Here is a 17,553-nt window from a genome sequence, read left to right as displayed (position 1 = left end):
TATTTGTACCAGAAGAAGTCTCCACCAGAAAACCTATAGGAATTACTATGTATATTGGTCAGCCTATATTTCATTCTGAATTTCTGTTGTCTAATCATAGGGGAAAATTCTCCAAACTTTTTGCTCCGGCAGCATTAAAGGTTAATATTACACACAAACAGGTAAATAGGCTACTGGTTGTGGCTACTGGAGTTTATGGACCTACATGTCTGGTCATGACATCATTCAGGGGTCCTTGAGCTACATTCTAAAAATACAGATGTGCTAGTGAAGGTGACTGAGGAGGAGGAAGGCCTACTTTTTGGGATTAACTAGCTGGTTTCGGACAACAAAAAGTTGTTACCGTCCCCGACTATGATTAGATTTATCCCTTTTATGATTATTATTTTTAAATGCATATGAAACAGACACAATGATACTTCTATATAATGCACTCTCAAATGGCCAACGAGTGATTAATCACCACTTCTATGTGACATCCAGTGTTCGCGTTGCCACAGTCTGAAGATGGATGAATGCATAGGCCTTAATTGATACAGTAGTCTAGCAGGTCAGGAGGTGATAAATGAGACCCCGGCAATGAGTACACTGTTTACTTTCACAGTCATTTTGTTTAATTCATCACAGTCAAAATTATGTGACATGGATGGTTGCAAACGCAACCCCCATCTCCCATTTTTCATTAGGATTCATTACTAATTTTTTCTCACTAGCTGTCTTTAACTAAAATAAGAGAGGCTATGGCTTTGGTGGACAATGACTGAAAGTGTGACGTGCGGTACTCTGCCTGCCTCTCCCCCGATTCAGTATATTTCCACCTCCTTTCTTTGTTTTTCTATCTATTTGTCTTTACCCCAAAACATTCCTGCCACATTCATTCCACAGCACAGGCACACAAATGTTAGACCAAGTGATTGGAAATGAACAGCCGAAAATCACTTTATTTGCCTGTAGCTGTATACAGGAATGTATTGGATGCAATGGTATAGAATAGATCATACAGTATCAATCAACACATATTCAGTAAAATAAGCTTAGTAAAAAACGGAATATACCCACTAAGCCTGGACTGTAAGAAGGAAATTAGGTTTTCCTAAGAAACAGTGATAGAATTATGCAAAATTCCAAAATTCAGCTAGCCTGGAGTTCACTCTTTAATATCCAATTACTTAACATCTGTGTGTGCTAATTTAGTTGAGAGAGCTCATACATGTAAGCCGCAAACAGCTTGGTGCCCTCTATGAAGTTGTACCTGCAAATTTCAGATAAAGACAAAAGAGCAAGGGGAGAAGTATTTTATTGAATATACACACTCTGTTTGAATTGACTTGATTAACCACTGTACCTCGGACTTCGTCACTCTCACCTGCTGATCTTCTCATTCTGAGAGTGCTCTCCGTCGTCATGGGCACCAATTGGTAGCATCATCACACTTTTACCCGTCACGTCTTTAAAGTCCTGGGCTATGGGAATGGTTGATCCCTCACGGATCAGCTCAGGGTCCACTCCAAACACTGGCACACAGAAAGGATGTATTTCTTGCTTAAGTTACTTCAGATAGGAGCTCACTAAAAAAGAGCTAACAATGGAATGACTACACACATATCGTGAGAGGTTTTACAGGGAACAAACAAATTCAACAAAACTCTACAGCAGCATTTAGACAACAGTAGCAAGATGGCAAGCACCTTCAGCAGTTTAAATACTGTTTAAAAACAACTAGCTTCTCTTCATGAATTTTTAACAATGGGGGTGATCCATTACCAGATGAAGTACAAAACTCAACATACCACTTTTAACTGCTTTCTTCCCTGCCGTGTACTGTGGGTCCTTGATGTCGGCCAACCAAGGTTTGGCGCTCACAGTGGCAGTCACTTTGAGCTTATTGGGGCTTCTTAGTCTATCAAAGACTTTGTTGAGATGCTCTTGCACCTGTTGGGGGAGACAAAAATATATAGTAAAGTTGAAATCTGTTTGTCTGTCTGTCTGTCTGTCTGTCTGTCTGTCTGTCTGTCTGTCTGTCTGTCTGTCTGTCTGTCTGTCTGTCTGTCTGTCTGTCTGTCTACACAAGGTTCTAACTTGGTCTTTATTATTACATCTTGTGTACAGGCTCATCAGAGTTTTTGTTTGGCTCCTCCGACATTGTAGCAGAATTGGTAATAGTAAAAGAAAAAATTTATTGTGCAGAAACTTTGCATAGCGGATGACTGACGTCGTAGTACTGACATCATAGATAACACTGTAGATGAGTGATGCTAGATTGAGTGCTGAACACACCTGATGATGGAAGGTCATGGCCAGGTCAAAACCTACAAACATATTGCTTTTTGCCTATTAATCCCACACAAAACCAGGCACACATTTGACATTTCACTACCTTATTAGATAATGATTACCATTACTTAAGTTAGGTTACATTAGGTTAAGTTAAGTAGATGCAATAGTTCCACATTCCACTTGCACTTGCCAATACCTGTCTCTCAACGTCAGGTGGGTCCATATTGGGCACTAAACGTATTGAGAACTTCCCAATGACCCTTCTGGGAATAACGGTTTTGCTTCCTGGGTCTGAGAATGCTCCCTGAATTCCGTGCATAGACAGGGAGGGGTAGCGCCATCGAGCCATCAAGACTTCTTCCTGAATCGCAAAAGGATGCTCTAGTCAAAATTCTCATAATTCCAAATTCCAATTCGAACCCATTTGAATTATTACATATTGAAACCCATCGAGGCTGGCTAAATTACAACATTAGACTGCTTTGGCAACACTTTACCTTTGTGTCTTGCAGGAAGTGTTTTACACCCACTGAACTTTTCATTTCCTCCAGGTCAAAGCTGATGTGCTCGTAGGTGTTCCTCTCATCACCAGTAAGGGGCGCCACATCATCACTGATGCCAGGAATGAGGATCTTACCTGTGTGGTCTGACAGACTTCCTATTGGCATGTAGAAGAGGATAGCAGAATTACAAAACTAAACATTGATATGTTTAAATTTGATAAAACTGATACCTCGTGGTACCTTGATGAATAAGAAATAAACCTTTCTCTCACCCAGTAACGCTATTAGATCAGACATAGGTTCATGGATCGAACCCCCATATACCCCAGAATGAAGATCTTGTTTGGGGCCGTCAACCTTGGAATACACAAATCAGGGTTAATAGGCTTGTCTGAACTGCTTTTCTTACTTGTATGGCTGATTAATGCAAAGGTTTGGGCAGCAATGCATTCATTAAATAGACTAAGTATCTGAATTTACAATATGGTTTTTTTCTGACATTCATACAAATCACTTCACCTCCACAAAGAAATAACAGCTACCCCTGGTTCCGTAGGTCAGACCGGGATTTTTGGTCGCCCAAACATTGTCAGAGATGACAATGTAGTCCACGTCTGCAAAGAAGCTATCCTTCCTCTTCTTGGTCAAGTCCAACAAACCGAGTGAGCCCACCTCTTCTGAACCTTCTATAATGAATTTCAGATTCACAGGTATTTCCTGAAAAAGATGCAGCAGCATGACTTTGTATTTGTAGTTGTACATAATGCAGTTTAGCAGTGGTGTAAAGTAACTAAGTACATGTACTGAAGTACTGTACTTAAGTACAATTTTGAGGTATTTTTACTTTACTGGAGTATTTCCAAATTTCTGTACTTTTACTTCTACTCCACTAGAGGCAAATATTGTACTTTTACTCCACTTTAATTATTTGAAAACTTTAGTTACAAGTTACTTTGCAATTATCAATTATTATATTATAAAACATACATTAACCACTTTAGCCCTATTTTATACATAGGCTATTTGAAAATAGCCGATCTACAAGCTCACAACACGTCGCGAGCTTGTATCTGATCTACTATTTTCAAACATTTTAGTACTTTTACTTTTGGTACTTTAATTACATTTTGATACTAAGTCAATTTTTAATTCCGGACTTTTACTTGTAATGGAGTATTTCTATATTGCAGTATTGATACTTTTACTTAAGTACTTTTTCCACCACTGCAGTTTAGTATCACAGTCTGTGGTATGATGTTTGTGTTACCTTTTACCATATGCTCTTTTGATTTAGTAAAGATTACTTATGGTTTACATTAACATTACAAAAAACAGATTTTGTCTGTCAAAATACTGTAACGTGTAATGTGTTACCTTTGCTGTTGCTTGATACGATTCAACAGCATGAAGCCAGGCAAGCACAGGTCCTTTATTATCAGTAGCACCTCGCCCATACAAGTTACCTAGAGAAGAGGGGAACTCTCACAACATAATTATTTTTGAAATAACAAATTCTTTATGATGAAGCTACATTATTTAATTCTCCACAATTGAGCTATGAATGGCAGCCAATGTGACATGGGTAACCCACCATTGATTTCAGTCAGGTTATAGGGATCAGTGACCCAGCCGTCGTCGCTCTTGGCTGGTTGAACATCCACATGACCATATATGCAGAGCGTGGCTTTCTCCGGGTCCCTGACCAATTCAGCCAACAACACAGGGGGCAGGGGAACGGTCTCTCCACTGGGCAACTTTTAATACCAAGGCACAAAGTACAAGCTGAGATTTAGAGAGTGTTTATTTTTCATTTTAACATAATTTTTATTGAAGGATTGTCACAGCTTACAGAATACGATAAACAGTGATAAAAAAGAAACCCTTCTAGTTAAAACAAACACACAAGACAAACACAAACCCTCCCACCCAACCTAGAGAGTGTTTATATAGTGTGTTTATTTTGTGAGTGCATGTGTGTACACGTAAAGATGTACCCCTTTGATACTTATTTTGCAATGTGTGTGTGTGGGTATTAATAACTTTTTCATTACCTGTTGTGTGCCGACATCTGCTAACTCCACACTAGCTCCAAGTTCTCGAAGCCGGTCCGCTGTCATGTTCAACAACTTGTCAATTTCTCCCCATTTGTCTGGATTGGACGAATCACTTTCAACAGCCACCCACTCTCTCAGCCTCTGGCACATCGACAGCAGAATCAGAATGGACATTAATTAATATCACCAACACTATTATCATCTTCCAGAGTAATCCCCAACATGCAGCATGTTTTGGTGAATGGTTGAACATAGCGTATAGTATCGTGAAGATTTCAGTTGCCTGTAGTTACTATGTGAGTTTGTGTTCAGTCCTTCTTTATGTTCTTCTAATCCAGTATGAAATAGGAGCGCTCAGCTCTTACCTGAATGAACTGGTTCTGGTGTTCAGTGACATATTGGAACAAAGGCTCCAACATTGTTGGGTATGTCACAGGGTCACTGGGGGAGAATGAATCTGAGGTATGTAGTATTAGGAATACAGGAACAATGCACTGTACCTGAAAAATAAGGTAATTATTACAATGACACATGAATCAACATTAGTTTGAGTTTGGTCTCAAGTAAATATGCACTGTAGCTACTATAATCTAGTATACTGTATAAAATAAACTGGAGGAAATGTCATTTAGCAAACATTGCGTACCTACCGTAGCTGAATATGCTAGTGGAATAATGGGATCAAAGATCCTTTTTTTATTATGCAACAGAGAGTTGTGGTTATATCCAGATAATGGCTTACTTAATGTTTTTTTAAGTTAATATTTTCTCTGAGTGCCCTACTTGTTAACATGATCTGATGTGACTATCCCATGTATTAGTCAAAACAGCGGTGTTTTGAAAATTGGGTTGGGCATTGGGGAAGGCGTGACTTGTGAGAGAGAGAAAAACATTCTCTAGATAGAATAGATAGACCTCCAAAAGACATGCATGTGCTCGTATACAAAAAGTAAAACCCAGCATAATGAACCATGAATAATCATCAATGACTCACCAGTGTTTGCAAACGCCATGCACGGTCCTGTGAAAAATGTTGCAAGGGAAGGTTCCTTTGTGTAGCCACCATGTTTCTGTTGATCTGCTGTCTCTCTCTTTCTGGTGACTGACTGGTTCAGATGACTTGCATTCACACAGGATGTGATCTCCACATGGCTTCTTGTCCTGGTTTTAGTAACTCCCCCAAACGCTCATACTGTTCACCAGAGATATGAGACTTCAGAGCAGCTATCAATCATCACTATCAGTTTAGCCTCTTGACAATGAATGTATACCAATTTGCAGTGGAAATACTAAATTCACAAGTCACTAAAGTCACTAAAGTCACGTTTAATGTGGCTTCCCATCTCGAACAGCCATAATGAGAGTATTCTATGTGCTATGGATGGAAATCATAGTAAGAACGTCTGTGTTGTGTTTGGCATGTTCGGCGCAGACCAGCTGGCGGGTGTTTTTGCTGACATCTTCAACCTCTCCCTCTCCCAAGCTGTGGCCCCTGCAGGTTTCAAAATATCAACCATTGTGCCCATCCCCAAAAAGGCCAAAGTGACATGCCTGAACGACTGGAGACACCGTCACTCTCATCCCAATCTGGGAACCCTGCATGTAAAAAAAAAAAAGGAAAAACATCTCACCTAGATAGTCAGCAAATGCTTTGAGAAGCTGGTGAGGGAATACATCTGCTCCACGTTACCTGCCTAGCTTGACCCGTGGCAGTTTGCATACCGCAAAAACTGATCCACCGATGATGCTATTGCCATGGCTCTCCACACTGTCCTCTCGCACATAGCAACAAGCTGCTGAAGGACAAATACGTATGCTGTTCGTGGACTACAGCTCAGCGTTCAACACTGTTGTCCCAGCAAAACTTGACACAAAGCTCAGAGACCTAGGGCTACACCCAAGCATGTGCAACTGGATACAAGACTTCCTGTCAAACCGACATCAGGTGGTGAGAATGGGCAGCATCACATCTGACCCCCTGACCCTCAACACTGGAGCACCCCAGGGATACGTACTGAGCCCTCTCCTCTACTCCCTGTACACGTATGACTGCACAGCCACACATGACTCCAACACCATCATAAAGTACACATCCTCCAGAATAAGGAGGATGTGTACTTTATCACATCCTCCTGTCAGTGATAAGTCGAATTGTCAATAATGACGAGTCTGACTATAGAGATGAGATCAACTCACTGACACGTTGGTGCCGGTAGAACAACCTCGCCCTTAAAGGAGAATTCCGGACAAATTAAGTGTTATCTTTCATGTCTCGTTACTCACCTAGCGACGTAAAAAGTGGCGTTCTTTTTTTCCATATATTCCCCTGTCGTCATTTTTTAAACACCCTCCGTTGTTATAATGGGAGCGCGAGGGTTAGTGAAGTTCGTCTATTATAACCGACGCAATGTTATTTTTTTCTCTTCTACGATTCATTGTAGAGTCTCATGATAGTCAAACATGCGCTGAAAATTCCTGCGAGCCTGCCGTTAATGGCGAACGATTTAACACTGGATGCTTGTTTCTTTCCAGAACCTGGCAACTCGTGTTGCCAGATTCTGGAAACAAGCAACCAGTGTTAAATCGTTCGCCATTAACGGCAGGCTCGCAGGAATTTTCAGCGCATGTTTGACTATCATGAGACTCTACAATGAATCGTAGAAGAGAAAAAAATAACATTGCGTCGGTTATAATAGACGAACTTCACTAACCCTCGCGCTCCCATTATAACAACGGAGGGTGTTTAAAAAATGACGACAGGGGAATATATGGAAAAAAAAGAACGCCACTTTTTACGTCGCTAGGTGAGTAACGAGACATGAAAGATAACACTTAATTTGTCCGGAATTCTCCTTTAATGTCAACAAGTACCAAGGAGCTGATCGTGGACTTCAGGAGGCCTCGGAGAGATCATGCGCTCATCCTCATCGATGGCGCTGTAGTGGAAAGGGTCAGCGAGTTCAAGTTCCTTGGAGTACACATCAAGGAGGACCTCAAATGGGAGACACACACCACACACATGAGGAAAACTTCTCAGTAACTGTACTAGCAACTGTACTGGCTCCACCTTGACCCTCGACCCCCCCCCCCCCCCTCTTCTTCCCTTTATGACAATAATATTATGGGGAAAAAAAACTATGCACGAAAAAATTTCACCCACTTTTTTACTTCTATAAACCTGTGATGTGACAATAAAGCTGATTCTGATTCTCTTTGCCACTAGATGTCTCCAAAATCCACATCTTATTTGACAGCTGCAGGGCAGGCATTCATTGCGATTGCTTTGGTCTTATTGCTCAGTCGCTGCTTTTATGAATGGAGAGCACACATCACATCGTTAAAGGTTAAGACCCATTTTAAACCGTCTCTGTGCTAATCTATCTATGAAATATAATAATATAAATGCAATAACAAAGCCTGCTTTCTGCTTTAAAGCATGGCCAGCGAGCCAGAGGCACGTTTTGGCTGTTTGTTGTGCTAGTTTTAGCCAACGTTAGCTCTGTCTTTATAGCCCGTTATGATCTGTTATTAAACAACTTCAACTAGATCAAGATCATTGTTTGATCATTGTGAAACATGACAAGTAAATAAGTGCTTGTCAATAATAACAGGTTATAACGGATAAACTTGACCCACATAATCATGTTGATGTAAACATGAAGCTTTATGTAACGTGAGTTGGCAGCCATCCAACCAATGTTTGTTTACAGTTGCTGGACACACACGTTATGGTGGTTCTCAAACTTTTTCGTTAAGGAACCCCAGATTTATATATATTTGGCTGCGGACCCCCCATCTGAAAATGTTTTGTGCCAGGGACCCAGAATCAAAGATTTGAGTTAAAATGTTTGCTTAAAAAATATATATATATATTCAAAGATTTGCACACAATTTGCAACCAATGTGTTAGGTAACAACAGGATAGGTGGGCACCAAGGAAGAGAAGGCACATCGGTGTTAAATTGGCATTTTTTTCCCAAAATGTAAAAAATAAATAATAATAATTGGATTTTTTAATTAAGTAAAGTATAAAAGATTAAAACATGTTGAAACAGTCGACAATTAAGGTCTAATATTTCTACAATTGTTACAAATTGCTACAAAACCTGTATATCCAGTCATTTTGGGGCATATAAACAAGAAGTTGAAAGATCAAATTAAGTCTGATAATGATTTTACATCGATCGAGGTGCCCAGATGTCCCTATAAGTGCCCACCTATCCTGTATCCTAACGTTATTTATAGACTGTTGAGCTTAAGGCAACAGTGGCAAACGTGAAACACCAAAATACACCTTGACAAAACTGTAATAATGATGTTGTTCTCTTTGATGTGTGTGAAGCTCATCACTGTCTCTTGTTTTTCCCATTGCATAAGATAAGTGAAAGTGATGCTGTCATGAAGTGGATCTGCTGATCATTCACAACAGACATGTCTGTGACCTTCCTCTTGCGCTGCACTGTGAGGTTAGAAGACCTTCAGTTGTTTACACACTCACATTACACAATGTTGCCAGATTTTGAGAGAAAGAAATAAGCAGCCAGGTCTACGAAAACAAGCCCAAAAGAAGCGACACATGAGCACTATAAAGTCATAAGCATACTTTGGCTATCTACAGCCGATCTACAAGCTCACAACAGGTCGCAATGTGATGCGTTGTGAGCTTGTAGATCTGCTATTCTTAAAATACAATCTTGAAAAAAAAGTCAAAACTGGTATGGTACGGTCCCTGGCACAAACTATATTTAGATGGGGAGGGGGGTCGGTGAACAAATAGGCCTATATATTAATTTTGGGGGTCCTTGACATGAAACTGTTTGAGAACCACTGGTTTAAATGATGTTAGGAAACAAGCCCAAATAAGCGACTACACTTTAGAAACAAGCCCAAAAAAATGCAACCTGCAACTAGATTCAAGATTCAAGATTGCTTTATTTGTCATTTGTTTTACATCTGCAAGCAGTGCTAGAAAAACAAACGAAATTATGTTTCTCCCAGTAGGAGACAGCAGAATTCATAAAAGAATAAAAACAAACAGTGCAGAAACATACAATATCGACCTGAATAAAAGGTCCTAAAAACAGGAATTCACACTATATAAATAAGCATACTCTGATAAAAACGTATTAAAACTAAAAACTGGATGAAATTCATCCCTAGTTCATCTGTTCCAACTAGTTCATGATTTGATGCATAGAATGCATGCACCTCCCAAAGTTCATCTACTAGGAAGGTTTGAGTTCAGGAATCGGATTGCCTGGGGAAAGAAAGTGTTCCTCATCCTCTCTGTCCTGGCACTGATGCTTCTGTAACGTTTCCCTGACGGCAGAAGGGAGATCAGGCTGTGAGAGGGGTGGGTGGTGTCCCTGATGATGTTGGTTGCCCTCCTCATGCATCTCTGACTGTATATGTCTGCCAGAGATGGCAGCGAGGTGCCGATGATCTTCTCCGCTGTTCTCACCAGTGGCGTACGGTGGAGTCTAACGTTGACCGGGCCAGAACCGGGCCAGAACCGGTTTGACGGCTAAACTGGTTTTTAATGGCCACTCATTAACAATTCGGCCGAATGCAAATGAGCCCCACTTGAAAACAAAGGCAACTTTCTGTGGTCGGCTACAACAGTATAGGGTGAGAGCTGCTAATGTTGATTTTTAGTTTTTTTCCCCTGGATCTTGGGACAAGCTGGGTTTACAGACCGGGCCATGGCCTCGTTGGCCTCAATGACGATACGCGCCTGGTTCTCACTGTCCTGTTTAGCTTCTTCCTTTCCTCAGCTGTGCTGTTTCCATACCAGGAGGTGAAGCAGTAAGTGAGAAGTCTCGATGGCACCTCTGTAGAACATGGTCAGGGCTGGGATGGGCAGGTCCACTTTCCTCAGCTGGCGGAGGGGGTAGAGGCGCTGTTGGGCCTTCTTTATGATGGCAGTGATGTTGCTGCTCGGGGCCAGATTTTCTGTCAACAGTACACCCAAGAATGTTGTGCTGGTTACCCTCTCCACAGCTGCGCCATCGATTTCCATTGGCTGATGTTGTGGCCTGATCCTTGTCCTAAAGTCAACAATCATCTCCTTGGTTTTCTCTGTGTTAACACTTTACCTGCCAGTATAACCGTTGATGAAAAATACACCCGTTTACTGCCAAAAAAAATCCATCCACGAGTATATTTTTTTGTCTTTTTTTTTTTCAATTTATCCACACAGAACCAGAGATATCACGATCCAAAGATTTCTAGCTCCATTCACTCCTTGGTTAACTTATTACTTTAAAATCCTGTATCTCGGCTCCTGTGTAAAAAAAAATTAAACACTGGCACTGGGGGTCAAATTAAAAATACCCTCTGGCAGGGAATGTGTTAAGGGCGAGATTGTGCGTTTTGCACCAAACTGCCAGCTGCTCCACCTCCATTCTGTAGGCAGCTTCATCCTCATTTGTTATGAGGCCGACCACGGTGGTGTCATCAGCGAACTTTAAAATGTGGTTGCTTTTGAACCTAGCCGTGCAGTCATGTGTAAGCAGAGTGAACAGTAAGGGGCTCAGTACGCAGCCCTGAGGAGATCCTGTGTTCACTTCAACAGGTTTTGATATGTTGCTGCCTACTCTGACTGTTTGTCTCCTATGTGTCAGGAAGTCCAGGATCCAATTACAACTACCAATAATAGGCCTATTTACAAGCGACTATACAGAAAAACAAGCCCAAAGTCGCTTATAATAAGCAGACATGGCAACACTGATTATGTATTACACAATTAATGTGACTCTGAGAGTGTTGTCTTAGCTCAGTGGTTCTCAAACTTTTTGATTTCAAGGACCCCCATAACTCTTCAGTCACAGGCCTGCAAGGGTCCATTTGGAACCCCATCAAGGAACCCTGAGGGACCCCACTTTGAGAACCACTGTTCTCCTAGCGCATTCCACTTTAATGGTTCTCCATGAATGTCAGCTGTTGGACTGGTCGTTTCAATGATAATAATCACTGATAACTAACTCATTTATAACTTTCGTCCCTTTTCAGATTCAAGAACAAACGTGTTGCCACGCATTTTGTCCAGCAGAGGGCCCTGTCAGGGGCAGATGCCATTAATGCACTTAGACCATTTTACTTTGCGGTCCATCCTGACTTCTTTGGACAGTATCCAAGGGAAAGGGTAAGTGATCAAATGGCCCAAATAATATTATGTATCGGTTGTAAAGAGTGCCAACTGTACAGTATGTTAATCAAATACATCATATACCATGGTTTGCAGGAAGTGAATGAAAATTCACTCAAGAGGCTAAATGGCTACTTGGAAACCCTTCAGAAGCCTGGGGCACGCTCAGTTCAACCAACTAAACTCACCTTCTATGTTAGGGAAACAAGAGACCACAATGATATTCAGCAAGACCTCGTCCCCTCCGGTATGCCTTGTTTACTCATTACAAAGAATTCTCGTCATTTAAGTGACATTTAAGATTCTTTGTTGTTTTATAAAGTCAAATACAAGAATATCCAACATTTTCCCCAGGGTTCCGTTCGGTGAGTTTTACCCTGCACACCAAGGACATGGTAAGCACAGTGAGGGACGTGTTGACGTCCTGCAGTCTCTCTGTCAAGCACATGGAAGACCTGAAAACCAACACAGAGACAGCGAAGAGACCCCCAGAAGCAGGGACACCCTTCTACAGGCCCATCAAATGGGACAAGACCTACTATACATTCACCGGCTACAGAGACCCTGAGCAGGAGTTACAGCAGGCCAAGAGAGTAGAGCCAACCCTCGGGTACGTTGCAGCATGGCCATGCGTCTCTGCAGTGGAATATACAGTAACTGCCATCCTCTAAAGAGGTGTCCAATTAAAAGTGGCCCTTAAAAGGGAAACTAACTCGCCTTTGATGTGCATTTCAGTTACTTGATTATCATAGTCTTTTTTGTATAGATTTTTTTATTTAGAGTAGTCAATATTTTTTTTACCCCCTTTTTCTCCCCAATTTTAGTCGTTATGCCAATTAATTCCCCCCCACTCACATTTCTGTGTTGTCACTGCATGCTGTTGTATCCTACTGACTCACCTGCCAGTGAGGAGCCCCCACCGAGAGGACGTAGGGCCTTCGTCCTACTCCTCCCACCCGACACTCCCTGCTGACAGGTGCCGCCCCAGGCCGTAGGAGTACGTGCAACAACCTCCATGGTGGTGGGCAGGGACTTATCATAGTCTGTACTAAAACAGCTTATAACAGTTATATTGACATATACAAATTTCCCTTTCTGTCACTGCCAAATAATTTGTGATAGTGTCCAATTAAAGAAGTGTCTGTACTTGCCCCTAGCATATGGCTGAGAAAAAATGAGCCTACGGCTACAAAGAAGCACAAGGATAGTCTCCCTCGGCGAGAAGAACTGAAGAGACTGAAGAAGGAGCTGGGTCAGAAGTTTTCCTTAGCTGATATCAGGTTAACATTACATCCCATGCAGATCTTTAACATTCATATACTAACTAGAGTAGCAAAGTCACAGCAATGTCCTGCATTTAACTTGACAAGGGCTGTTAGACACTGCATTAACGAACAAATGTGATCTGCGATCACTCCACTCCTGTCCTGCAGGTGGCAGCGCAGCTGGGGAGTCACCCACAGGTGCTGTCAGCTCCAGAGTCTTAGCCGGCTCTCTCAACAGAACCCAGAGGCTTTAAACAACCTGCGAGGTACAGCCCACACAGATTCTCACGTTGAGGTGTAGCATTTCAGTTATCCTTAAGCATTCAGCATGGTCAGAAATTAGATGGATTCTCACCCGTTCTTGCAGATTACTTGGTAATAAAGGTTGTTTTAAACTGCCATGTTTTTCCTTAACATACCCTTTTTTTTAGGACACACACTAATATTCACTGACCAGTCTGGGATGAACGCCTCAGGACAAGTCATGTTGGGAACTATGGATGTTCATCATCACTGGACCAAGGTAATCGCTGACGTCCTCAGATTTGACCTGGCTGTTATACCGTCTGTGTGCATTTCTGATCGTAGGCATGTTAATGATTCTCATTAAATGACGCAAATAAGTAAAAACGTTACATTTGTATCCATGTGCCCCCAGATCTTTGAGAGATTGCCCAGCTACAGTCGCCTGCAGCAGCAGACGGAGTGGCTAAAGGAGAGGATCAGCCTCCTTCTGGGTGGCATCCAGGTCATCCATGGCGAGAGGCTGGGGCCCGTCCAGCCCATTGAGGAGCACTACAGCACCGTCAACGCCTTCCACAAGAGGCTGCTACCTCGACGACTCTCTCTGCACCCCAGGAGCCTGCAAGGACTAGCAATGACCTTGGAGAAGTTAGTTGGTTGTATCTTGATACATACAGTATGCAGTCCGTAATCTTGGAACTAGTGCTTATTCAGTGAGAGTTTTCAAAAAGGGGATTGATTTTGGTTAGATTGTGTGTGTGTGTAAGATACTAAAACTCAAGGTTTTGTGTTGATTGCAGTGACCGCTCCACCCCCAGTCTTCATGAGATGGGACAGTTTATTGTTCCGGCTAACTGTGATCCTCTGGCGCTGCAGATCTTCCTCCAGAGCCACGCGCCTGAAGCCAGGAAACGCATCGAACGCCAAAACCAGTGAGTGGCAGATGCCTTTTCTGTTTATAAAGCTCACAACGTGTCGCATTGTGAGCTTGTAGAGCGGTTATTTTCACTATTTTAAAATTTGTTTACTTGTTTTTGAATTTTATTGGAATTTATTTTCGCCTATAAGGACATGCCCAAAATAGGGATAGATTATTAGTCAATTATTTTATAAAGGTATCGATTATTGATCAAATCGGTTTGTCCGATTAACTGTTTCACCCCTATTTGTAATGATCAGGCTGCAAGCAGAGGAGGAGGCAGCAGTGAAGGACTGTGTCCAGAGCTTGTCCCTCAGAGACCTTTCAAAGGAGCCCAGTATCACCTCCAGCCAGATGATCCCTTGCTGTAAACGGCTTCTGGAGCAGCGGTCGCCCCTCATGCAAGGCTTACACATTTGTGTTTCCCACTTCTACTCAGTCATGCAGGACGGGGACCTGTGCATCCCCTGGGACTGGAAGAGATGAGCTGGAGGCGAACAGCGCAGGGGGTTGGATCTCTGATGTAATCCTATCGTCTCAACCTGGGCTCATCCACTGAGCAGCACTTTACCCCCTTTTACTGGAAAGGTCAAAGGGAAGGATGGGCCGTGCAGGTGCAATATGCTGTAGGTTTTCATGACCCAGACAGAATTGATTTCTTTAGGTCAGCCAGTGTCTGTGTTCAGGAAAAAAAGGTTTCTTTTTTTTATATATATATATATATTTTTGTTATTGTGTTGCTTGCATTTAAGGAAGAGAATAAAGAAACATTTTAATCCTTTGTATCAAGTAAAAGTTCAGCACAAATTCAGTGAAGGTACCTGTACAGTCAAATGACCATAACTGTTTAACCTCTTTATATTGAGATAATCACCTTCTAGAATGGAATGAATGAAACACACTGCCAAATATAGTTTTAACGATTTATTAAGATGTGTTACAATTTGACACTCAAGAGAGAACTTTCATGTTGCACAACTCACTCTTTGTGTGTTTTTCGTTATACATCACAGCACATTCTTCAACATGATTGTTCTGTATTCCCGTCATAGCCACTATAGTTGGTGAGTGGTGACTTTGGCGTTGTGAAGGGTGAATGTTATGAGTCCACAATATGCTTCAAGTATTTATATTATTATTGGCATTAAAAGGCAGAATAGAACTTGTACAGTAAGTTGTAAAATGAATTTCATACTGTAATTTAGTTCACTGTTCAGTCCAGACAGACAGAAGGTTGCCTAAATTGTATTTTAATCTTGTTTTTCTATGTTACCTTAAGCCATAACAAACATTTTTCTCCTAACAATTAAACAAAACGTACAGACTTGTTTATAGTAGTACTGATATTGATGTTTCCTTAAATGTACTTACTGTAATAATTTACTTGTTGACCAGGTTGTGGCGGGTGGGCGCACGGATAAACCCATAGAACTGCATGCCAGATGTCAGCTCAAATCTGCATTGTTAGCAAAGGTTATGCCCATGTATAGACATGCCTGCTGATGTCACAGTACGCAAATCAGAGTTATTATGTAATGGTTGACGTCAGCACAAATCACCGTTAAGGCACCAGCTTTTCTGTTGTGTGATCCATCAGCAGTGTTGCCAAGTCTGCTTATTATAAGCGTCTTTTGGCCTTTAATTTCTGTAAAGTCGCATGTAAATATTTGTAGTTTTTTGGGCTTGTTTCTAAAGTGTAGTTGCATATTTAGAAGGGGTCTTAAAAGACCAGCTGGGGGTCGGTTGACGTTCTTGTTCCGAGCACACACACATCACAGGCCACCACAAACTGCTCCACATCTTCTTTCATGGATGGCCACCAGAAGCGCTGCTCATTGAAGGCTAGCATCCTGGGTGGCACACAGGGGTGGCACCAAACCTGGGTGGGCGTCACAAACATAATACGGCCATATATGGGGATCACTGTGGATGGTGGGTACGTCACAAAAGTAACATGCCCATATACAGTATGGAGACCACTTAATTGAGATTGGAAGGCAGCGTTTCTACAAAAACCCATATACTATACTTAAACAATTCGAAATGAGCAGATCTGCAAGCTCACAACATCATGCATTGTTGACAATAATGTTTGATATCTTCCAAAAATGGATGAGTGTTTTTACGTTTGTTATTTTAAAGGTAGGGTAAGTGATTTTCTTTGGTTAAAGTAAGTGTTAAATAGCTATTTATTCTGATAGTACTCATTGCTATAGAGTGTTTGTCCAGTAACAGGAGTCTCCATGTCTCTCCAGCTCTGCATTGCATTTTCAGGTCAGGATACCAATTCTATCCAATCAGGATAGAGAACTCAGACAGGATACAGATTAAACAAGTGAAATTGGGACTGATGACAAAGAAATGAGCAGACAAAATAGGAACTCGAACACTATTAAAATTAAGCTTAATTAAGATAAATGGGTACTCTCTCCTGAAAATGTATTTTCTGTTTATCAAAGAGCTGGAGAGACGGGGCGACTCCTGTTACTGAACAAACACGCAATGATTACTATCAGAATATTATGTTATAACCTTTTAACAAAAACGTTACCTTTAAGTACATTTTCATGCAAATAGTTTAGTGCGTTTACTTAAGTAAAACCTTTGAATGCAAGGCTATTTTAATATTTCTAGATTGTGGTAATGCTCAAGTAAAACAGGAAGGTTGAATATGAATGGAGTTAACTGGCGACGGACCCTCAGCTGCAGCAACGCTATGCCAAGACATGGATGCTCACAGTACAGCAGGGAAAGGCCCTGGCCGGCGTCAAATGGCACTTGGTGTCACACATGGACGGGCCACATCAGAAAGGTGGACCTCTACGGGGGGACTCCCACGGGTCACAGACAAGGTCAGAGAGAAGGATGAGGCTGGCTGGGCACCAGTGTTGATTTTGACAGCAAATTTTGTCATAGTCTTTTGAATAAAATTCCCTTTAGTATTGGTCATATTTTAGTCATCTGAAATGTTTTAGTTTTAGTCAACTAAATATAAGATTATAGTCGACTAAATCTACAGTTGATTTAGTCGACTAAAATGTATTTTGGCGGGCCTTGATGTAATGCCTGATTTTACACTTGATTGCATGCTGAAAATAGCTGATCTACAAGCTCACAACGCATCCCAGTGCGACGCGTTGTGAGT

General features: G+C 41.6%; 2 protein-coding genes across 7 annotated transcripts; one reads left to right on the top strand and one right to left on the bottom strand.

The window, feature by feature from the left end:
• Positions 1-803: 803 nt before the first annotated feature.
• On the bottom strand, positions 804-5,969 carry LOC308084366 (beta-Ala-His dipeptidase-like). Of its 3 annotated transcripts, XR_013933082.1 has the most exons (13): positions 5,829-5,969; positions 5,200-5,334; positions 4,832-4,975; positions 4,372-4,534; positions 4,155-4,243; positions 3,300-3,497; positions 3,053-3,137; positions 2,775-2,935; positions 2,474-2,638; positions 1,791-1,932; positions 1,367-1,514; positions 1,093-1,252; positions 804-1,035 (listed from the first exon to the last, which is right to left on the bottom strand). XR_013933082.1 is itself a non-coding variant. In XM_080426989.1 (12 exons), exons 1-12 carry the CDS (start codon positions 5,898-5,900, stop codon positions 1,186-1,188), a joined length of 1,569 nt encoding a protein of 522 aa, XP_080283115.1. In that variant the 5' UTR covers positions 5,901-5,969; the 3' UTR covers positions 1,058-1,185. The 3 variants fall into 3 exon arrangements, 2 of the variants coding, with proteins under 2 accessions (XP_080283115.1, XP_080283116.1); XM_080426989.1 differs by lacking the exon at positions 804-1,035 and having other exon boundaries at positions 1,058-1,252; XM_080426990.1 differs by lacking the exons at positions 804-1,035; positions 5,829-5,969 and adding an exon at positions 5,485-5,654 and having other exon boundaries at positions 1,058-1,252.
• tcaim (T cell activation inhibitor, mitochondrial) lies at positions 5,012-15,723 on the top strand. 4 transcript variants are annotated; one of them, XM_080426993.1, is made up of 11 exons: positions 5,012-5,130; positions 9,212-9,300; positions 11,846-11,978; positions 12,078-12,228; positions 12,336-12,591; positions 13,139-13,261; positions 13,415-13,512; positions 13,678-13,769; positions 13,905-14,137; positions 14,290-14,421; positions 14,669-15,723. In XM_080426993.1, the coding sequence occupies exons 2-11, from the start codon at positions 9,266-9,268 to the stop codon at positions 14,892-14,894; spliced, it is 1,479 nt and encodes a 492-aa protein (XP_080283119.1). In that variant the 5' UTR covers positions 5,012-5,130; positions 9,212-9,265; the 3' UTR covers positions 14,895-15,723. The 4 variants fall into 4 exon arrangements, with proteins under 4 accessions (XP_080283119.1, XP_080283118.1, XP_080283117.1 ...); XM_080426992.1 differs by lacking the exon at positions 5,012-5,130 and adding an exon at positions 5,226-5,296; XM_080426991.1 differs by lacking the exon at positions 5,012-5,130 and adding an exon at positions 8,098-8,177.
• Positions 15,724-17,553: the final 1,830 nt, after the last annotated feature.

Source organism: Gymnoscopelus braueri (genome assembly GCF_963280865.1).
Source record: "Gymnoscopelus braueri genome assembly, chromosome: 4".
Lineage (NCBI taxonomy): Eukaryota > Metazoa > Chordata > Actinopteri > Myctophiformes > Myctophidae > Gymnoscopelus > Gymnoscopelus braueri.
The sequence above is the reverse complement of the archived record's forward strand: the minus strand, read 5'-3'. Positions and strand labels throughout refer to the sequence as shown.